Source organism: Taurulus bubalis (assembly GCF_910589615.1).
Source record: "Taurulus bubalis genome assembly, chromosome: 8".
Taxonomy (NCBI): Eukaryota; Metazoa; Chordata; class Actinopteri; order Perciformes; family Cottidae; genus Taurulus; species Taurulus bubalis.
The window spans coordinates 241390-250000 of record NC_136596.1 but is presented as its reverse complement, the minus strand read 5'-3'; the positions used below and the strand labels follow the sequence as shown (position 1 = coordinate 250000).

The 8611-nt window shown below is 47.6% G+C and overlaps 1 protein-coding gene across 1 annotated transcript in view; it reads right to left on the bottom strand.

The window, feature by feature from the left end:
* Positions 1-2124: 2124 nt before the first annotated feature.
* The window catches only part of dab2ipa (DAB2 interacting protein a), a gene marked incomplete at both ends in the record, with an annotated part of 33598 nt that continues 27111 nt past the window's right edge, over positions 2125-8611 (bottom strand). Inside the window, 10 exons of the mRNA XM_079221810.1 lie at positions 2125-2295; positions 2414-2501; positions 2570-2649; positions 4564-4686; positions 4822-4935; positions 5014-5285; positions 5509-5883; positions 5980-6071; positions 6917-7152; positions 7645-7834. Of these exons, the coding sequence (XP_079077936.1) occupies positions 2125-2295; positions 2414-2501; positions 2570-2649; positions 4564-4686; positions 4822-4935; positions 5014-5285; positions 5509-5883; positions 5980-6071; positions 6917-7152; positions 7645-7834 (1741 nt within the window). The remainder of the gene's footprint in view (positions 2296-2413; positions 2502-2569; positions 2650-4563; positions 4687-4821; positions 4936-5013; positions 5286-5508; positions 5884-5979; positions 6072-6916; positions 7153-7644; positions 7835-8611) is intronic.

The following is an 8611-nucleotide window of genomic DNA, read 5'->3' as shown; positions in this document are numbered from 1 at the left end:
CAAGTGGTTTCCAGTAGAGCCCAGTAGAGTCCAGTGGTTTCTAGTAGAGCCCAGTAGAGCCAAGTGGTTTCCAGTAGAGCCCAGTAGAGTCCAGTGGTTTCTAGTAGAGCCCAGTAGAGCCAAGTGGTTTCCAGTAGAGCCCAGTAGAGTCCAGTGGTTTCTAGTAGAGCCCAGTAGAGCCAAGTGGTTTCCAGTAGAGCCCAGTAGAATCCAGTGGTTTCTAGTAGAGCCCAGTAGAGCCCAGTAGAGTCAAGTGGTTTCCAGTATAGTCCAGTAGAGCCCAGTAGAGTCCAGTAGAGTCCAGTGGTTTCCAGTAGAGCCCAGTAGAGTCCAGTGGTTTCCAGTAGAGTCAAGTGGTTTCCATTAGAGTCCAGTAGAGTCAAGTGGTGTCCAGTAGAATCAAGTGGTTTCCAGTATAGTCCAGTCGAGTCCAGTAGAGTCCAGTCGAGTCCAGTAGAGTCAAGTGGTTTCCAGTAGAGCCCCGTAGAGTCCAGTGGTTTCTAGTAGAGCCCAGTAGAGTCAATTGGTTTCCAGTAGAGCCCAGTAGAGTCAAGTGGTTTCCAGTAGAGTCCAGTAGAGCCCAGTAGAGTCAAGTGGTTTCCAGTAGAGCCCAGTAGAGCCCAGTAGAGTCAAGTGGTTTCCAGTAGAGTCCAGTAGAGCCCAGTAGAGTCAAGTGGTTTCCAGTATAGTCCAGTAGAGCCCAGTAGAGTCCAGTAGAGTCCAGTGGTTTCCAGTAGAGCCCAGTAGAGTCCAGTGGTTTCCAGTAGAGTCCAGTAGAGTCAAGTGGTGTCCAGTAGAATCAAGTGGTTTCCAGTATAGTCCAGTCGAGTCCAGTCGAGTCCAGTCGAGTCCAGTAGAGTCCAGTGGTTTCTAGTAGAGCCCAGTAGAGTCAATTGGTTTCCAGTAGAGTCCAGTAGAGCCCAGTAGAGTCAAGTGGTTTCCAGTAGAGCCCAGTAGAGTGCAGTAGAGTCCAGTGGTTTCCAGTAGAGTCCAGTCAAGTCCAGTAGAGTCCAGTAGAGTCAAGTGGTTTCCAGTAGAGTCCAGTAGAGTCAAGTGGTTTCCAGTAGAGCCCAGTAGAGTCAAGTGGTTTCCAGTAGAGCCCAGTAGAGTGCAGTAGAGTCCAGGACAGCAGACATGTTCAAACTATTCATCACATTGTAAGTGTTCACATTTTTACAATAAATCTGGTGTTAACATTAAAATCCGGAAATTCTCTGAAACACAAACTAACTTTAAACTCTCTGAACTATGGAAGCCCAGAAGGACAACAAGCTAAGCTAAGCTAAGCTAACAGCGTCTTCCTGCTTCCAGAACCTGGTCTGACTATGGGTGCCATGTTCCTTTCCAATTCTAAACATAACGAGAAAAATGATGGAGATATATATATTTACAGTCTTCTCTTCAGATAAACACCAGAGCCATATACAGGTGGAGTTACACCAGTCAGACCAGAGCCATATACAGGTGGAGTTACACCAGTCAGACCAGAGCCATATACAGGTGGAGTTACACCAGTCAGACCAGAGCCATACATACAGGTGGAGTTACACCAGTCAGACCAGAGCCATATACAAGTGGAGTTACACCAGTTATACCAGAGCCATATACAGGTGGAGTTACACCAGTCAGACCAGAGCTATATATGGGTGGAGTTACACCAGTCAGACCAGAGCCATATACAGGTGGAGTTACACCAGTCAGACCAGAGCCATATACGGGTGGAGTTACACCAGTCAGACCAGAGCCATATACAGGTGGAGTTACACCAGTTATACCAGAGCCATATACGGGTGGAGTTACACCAGTTATACCAGAGCCATATACAGGTGGAGTTACACCAGTTATACCAGAGCCATATACGGGTGGAGTTGAGCTAAAATAAAGACGTGCAGTTTGTTGGAAGTTTCAGGAAGTAGCAAAAGGAAAGCAGGATATGATGTCAGACTTCGGAAAACGTTCATAAAGGAAACATGCAAAACTCAAACAGGAACTGAGGGGCAACTTAGCAACAGGGCCCCCCTCCATGTGAGGTGAGAGTTGATTGACAAGTCTGTGATTGGTTGATTAAAAGGCGTGGGAATGGGTTAGCCCCTCCCCTAACCTGCGGTCAGAGCCGATCAGAGCTCAGCAGTTGCCGGAGTTCCGGAACTCTCCGTTCTCTGTGATCTGCAGAGAGGACGTGTTGCTAGGCGACAGGCCGTTCCTCTGGGATGTCACGGCGTAACGCTCCTTCAGCTGAGCTAGCGCCGCCATTAGCCGCCCGTTAGCTGCATCCAGGCTGCAGATCCTCTTCTCCTGAGAGACAGACAGACAGACAGACAGGGTGTCAGTACAAGACAGAGCTACAAGGAGCTGTGACAGACAGACAGACAGACAGACAGACAGACAGACAGACAGACAGACAGACAGGTACCTGTGCCTCTATGATCTTCTGTTTGGAGTCGACCACAGCCTGCATGTCAGAGTGATCCTTCTTCAGCTCCTCCTCTACGGCCATCAACCTGCACAGGTCAAAGGTCAGACAGGTAAGGAGAGACAGACAGCTGTACAGACAGACAGACAGACAGACCTGCTGATGATGCTGTTCATCTGGAGATCTTTATCATCCTGCAGACGCCTCAGTCTGCTCTCTGTGTCCTCCAAGCGCACCTGAGACAGACACACACACACACACACACACACACACAGTCATCAGCTTCTCTACAGTGTGACTGTAGGTGTGACTAGATGTGACTGTAGATGTGTGACTGTAGGTGTGGCTGTAAGTGTGTCACTGTAGGTGCGCGACTGTAGATGCGTGACTGTAGATGTGTGACTGTAGATGTGTTACTGTAGGTGTGACTGTAGGTGTGTGACTGTAGGTATGTTACTGTAGGTGTGTGACTAAGTGTGTGACTGTAGATCTGTGACTGTAGGTGTGTCTGTAAGTGTGTCACTGTAGGTGCATGATTGTAGACGTGTGACTGTATGTGTGTGACTGTAGGTGTGTGACTGTAGATGTGTGACTGTAGGTGTGACTGTATGTGTGTGACTGTAGGTGTGTGACTGTAAGTGTATGACTGTAGGTGTGTGACTGTAGGTATGTGGCTGTATGTGTGTGACTGTAAGTGTGTGACTGTAGGTGTGTGACTATAGGTGTGTTACTGTAGGTGTGTGACTAGGTGTGTTACTGTAGATGTGTGACTGTATATGTGACTGTAAGTGTGTCACTGTAGGTGCGCTACTGTAGACGTGTGACTGTAGATGTGTGACTGTAGGTGTGTGACTGTAAGTGTGACTGTAGGTATGTGACTGTTGGTGTGACTGTTAGTGTGTGACTGTAGGTGTGTGACTGTTGTTGAGTGTCCGAGGAAAAATATGAAAGTAAAAAGGTCTAACTATTATAACCGTATAATCATTTTCTTTTACTATATAACCATTTGAATATATATATATATATGCTGTTTGGTTTTTATTTTCATTATAGTTTGTGATTAGACCACATCAAATTCATAGGACGCTATAAGTTGCTATGTTATATACTCTTTTTGAATGAGATGTGTTAAATGTTCTCTCCTTTGTTAAGAGCAAACATTGGCAGTATTACCAAATAAGGTAGTGAAACCTCCTCTGTCCAACTCTGGTGACAGGATGATTTATGTATTCTGGTGTATAAAAGAGGGGGTAGGAATGCATGTTTTTTGGGGGTGCCTGACAATTCTGTGCAGGAGTAGAGAAGAGAGAAGAGGTGTTTATTCACCAGCTCTAAACTTAACCCTTCCTCTTAGTTACTTAATATGCATCTTTACTAGAAAAGGAGAAAAATCAGATTGGACCTGTCCCAGCCCTTAGGGGTTGGGACAGGTCTCCAGCTTTAGAGTCTGGAAGAAACTTCTGCTATCAGGAGGGGGGAGCCTGGCAATTCTGTGCAGGAGTAGACAAGAGAGAAGAGGTGTTCACTCACCAGCTCTAAAAACTTAACCCTTTCTCTTAGTTACTTGTGTTTAAACTGTTTGATTGAATTGAATTTTTTGTATCTAAGATGAACTTTGAATAAAAACTCAGCCTTACCCTTTGGAAGGGACTGAAACCAAACCAAAGGTTCTGGTTCTTTAAAACAATTTAAACCCTCTTTCCCTATCCACCGTGAGATACAGAGGTGACGACTGAATCTACCAAAGAGACTTAAGGTAAGTATCTTTGGGTGAAGACTTTTGCAGTGTTTGTCATAATGATGAGATGGTGTCAAAATAGGTAGAGAGAAGGTATAGACGATATACGTACTCGCTTGATATAATATATATCGATATATATATATATATATATCGCCAATATCGGATGAGGATTATTATTTCCTCCGGGATCACTAGGATAATTAGCCGACGGAGTGCCACCGAGTTAGGTGAGGTCTTGCCTTTCCTACTCTCCCCCCTACCCTCCTCTTTCCCTGGCAAGACCACCGTTCATGCTACACTGTAGATGTGTGATTGTATGTGACTGTAGGTATGTGACTGTAGGTGTGTGACTGTAGGTGTGTGACTGTAGGTGTGCTACTGTAGGTGGATCAGGTCTCAGTTGACACACCTGGTACTCCTGCAACATGCGCTGGTTCTGCTGATCCTGGACCATCAGTCGGGCTTCACACTCGTCCTGCCGCATCGCTGCAACTCGCAACTTCTCCTGCAGCAACGCAATCTCTTGCTGGTACTGTATACACACACACACACACACACACACACACACACACACACACACACACACACACACACACACACACACAAACAATCAAACCCAATAGAACCAGTAGGAGTAGTAGACCCAGTAGAACCAGTCGTCTCCTACCTTCTCGATGAGGGCGTCCTCATGGCGCTCATCCTCCGGCTCGCCGTAGGAGGATGCAGAGTTCATGTTGAGCAGCCAGGCGGCCGTCCGGTCCAAAGCACAGGGAGATGGAGCCTGAACACACACACACACACACACACAGTTACAGCAGCAATGAGTCAAAGGTAAAAGGTCAGAACAGGTGACCCCTACCTTGGCTGCGGGACGCTGTTTCTCGGGGCTGTCTCCTTTAGAGGACGAGGACGTTTGCCTGAGCCTCGACTGGCCGCTGCCCGGCCAATCAGGACTCGATGACATCATGCTGCCGGAGGCGGGGCGAGCAGGGTATGCGGGGCCTCCACCGCCGCTCAGCATGCTGGGAGGAGTCCGACCTCGAGGAGGTCCAGGAGGAGCAGAGGATGGGGGGGGAGGCTGGTCGATGCGTCTCTGAGGACCCGAGGTCTGACGAGAGGGGGCGGAGCCAGCTGAGGGGAGGAGCCACAACAACTACATCATCAGGACATTTAAATATATATATATACACATCCTGGTCTACATTTTGAGAGACTGGGTCTCAGTGGGTCCTGGTCTACACATTGAGAGACCGAGTCTCAGTGGGTCCTGGTCTAGGCATTGAGAGACTGGGTCTCAGTGGGTCCTGGTCTACACATTGAGAGACCGGGTCTCAGTGGGTCCTGGTCTAGGTACCTGTGAGAGTGTCAGACAGAGACATGGCCGACAGCCCCACAGGCATCTGGGTAAGAAACGCCGGTTTGGTTGCCTCGGCGACGCCGTCCGAGGGCGTGGCGTCCGCCGGGTGTTGCAGTTGCCGTGGCGACGTGGCGGTCATGTGATACACGGGGTTCTGGAAGGAAAGGGGGAGGAGTCCCGTCCTGCGCTGCCATTGGCCGTCGTCGAGGCCGTCGCTGGGGGAGGAGTCCTGTAGGTCGACCGGAGACAGACTGCGGCTATCATTGGTCAGATCAGGCCCCTCCCTCCGGCTCTCATTGGTCATCTCAAAACCAGCTTCGTTCTCATTGGGCTCAGAATACGACGAGCTCGCCGCCGGGGAGCCCTGCAGTCCTGCAGGAAGTGACATCAGCACGACACCGAAAGGTCAGCCTCAGAGGTCAAAGGTCACATACTGAGTTCAGGACAACAACAAAGGTCAAAGGTCACCTGATGCCGGCTGCAGACTGGATCCCTTGGTGACGAAGAACAAGTCTTTGTTCTCTGGAGTCGGAGAGGGAAGTCTGGTGAAGTCTACCAAACTACACACACACGCACGCACGCACGCACGCACACACACACACACACACACACACACACACACACACACACACACACACACACACACTACAACTATTAGATGGGTAACTTCAAAGAAACAATGTATTCTTGTCCTAGTGAGCTATCCCAGTGTTATTACAATGTTTTATTGCAGTGCTTTATTACAATGTTTAATTGCAATGTGTTATTGTAGTGTGTTATTACAGTGTTATCGCAGTGTGTTATTACAGTGTGTTATTACAGTGTTATCGCAGTGTGTTATTACAGTGTTATCGCAGTGTGTTATTGCAGTGTGTTATTACAGTGTGTTATTACAGTGCATTGTCGCAGTGTGTTATCAAAGTATTTTATTACAGTGTTATCGCAGTGTGTTATTACAGTGCATTATCGCAGTGTGTTTTCAAAGTGTTTTATTACAGTGTTATCGCAGTGTGTTATTGCAGTGTGTTATTACAGTGCGTTATCGCAGTGTGTTATTGCAGTGTTTTATTACAATGTGTTATTACAGTGCATTATCGCAGTGTGTTATCAAAGTATTTTATTACAGTGTTATCGCAGTGTGTTATTACAGTGCATTATCGCAGTGTGTTATCAAAGTGTTTTATTACAGTGTTATCGCAGTGTGTTATTACAGTGCGTTATTATAGTGTGTTATTACAGTGCGTTATCGCAGTGTGTTATTACAGTGCATTATCACAGTGTGTTATCAAAGTGTTTTATTACAGTGCGTTATCGCAGTGTGTTATTACAGTGCGTTATCGCAGTCTGTTATCGCAGTGTGTTATTGCAGTGTGTTATCACAGCTAACAGAACCCATGATACTCACCCTCCATCTAGTCCGACGCCACCCTGGAGGCCAATAGAGGGATTACAAGCCGCCAGAGGAGGGGAGAGGGGCGGGGACCGAGGGGGCGGGGACAGAGGAGGCGGGGACACCACATGCTGAGGCTCTGGAGACGACATGGCCACGCCCCCTGGGTTGACCACGCCTCCAGGGTTAGCCAGTGCCGCTGACACTTCTCTGATGATCCGAGGAAGAGGACCGAGCTTTGACAGGCACGACTAGAGACAGACAGACAGGTAGGGGAGGGTGTCAGATTGTCACCACTCTCTAAATATAAAGTTATTGCCAGCAACTGGTTAGCTTAGCTTAGCATGAAGACTGGAAACAGCTAACTGACTTTAAAGGTGGCAACATCCACATGCTAGCGCCTCTAAAGCTCACTGTTGGGACTATTTCACTGTTGGGACTATTTGACTACCAGCAGACACACTGCTAGAATGGACTTTTACATTAATTGATCATCGTTCACATCACTGCCAGTGAGGATTGCTGATGGGATATTTATAATTTATTTGACTTATGTTGAATAGAAATTAGAGACATTATCTGTGTTGTTCCATTCGATCACAGAGCTTCGTGGGATTATGAGGAAAACATCTCAGTCTCCTACACTGTTCAATCCAGAGCTTTACAGTCTCACTGGTGGAGTCTAAGAATTGCATTCTTGTTGCTCACAGGATTAGACTGGGTCACCTGGTCAGGTACCTTACCTGATCCAGCTCAGTCAGCAGGGTGTGCAGGCTGGATAGCTCTCGGCCGAGGTCGATGTATCCGTCAAAACCGGCGGTGTGGTTCAGTCCGTCAGGATTGGAGATCTCCTGCAGGAAACGCTGCATGCTGCTCCACTGCCGCTCCACAAAGTCGTTCATGAACAACATGTACTCCTCTTTAGTCCCAAACCTGCAACCACATACAGGTAACACACTCAGTTAACACATACAGGTAACACACTCAGGTAACACACTCAGGTAACACACTCAGGTAACACATACAGGTAATACACACTCAGGTAACACATACAGGTAATACACACTCAGGTAACACACACAGGTAACACATACAGGTAACACACACAGGTAACACATACAGGTAACACACACAGGTAACACGCTCAGGTAACACACACAGGTAACACGCTCAGGTAACACACACAGGTAACACACTCAGGTAACACACTCAGGTAACACACTCAGGTAACACATACAGGTAACACACACAGGTAACACGCTCAGGTAACACACACAGGTAAGACGCTCAGGCAACACACACAGGTAACACACTCAGGCAACACATACAGGTAACACACTCAGGCAACACATACAGGTAACACGCTTAGGTAACACACACAGGTAACACATACAGGTAACACGCTCAGGTAACACATACAGGTAACACGCTCAGGAAACACATACACAGGTAACACACACAGGTAACACACTCACGTAACACATACAGGTAACACACTCACGTAACGCATACAGGTAACACACTCAGGTAACACGCTCAGGTAACACATACAGGTAACACACACAGGTAACACATACAGGTAACACACACAGGTAACACACACAGGTAACACATACAGGTAACACGCTCAGGTAACACACACACAGGTAACACGCTCAGGTAACACAGGTAACACGCTCAGGTAACACGCTCAGGTAACACATACAACTA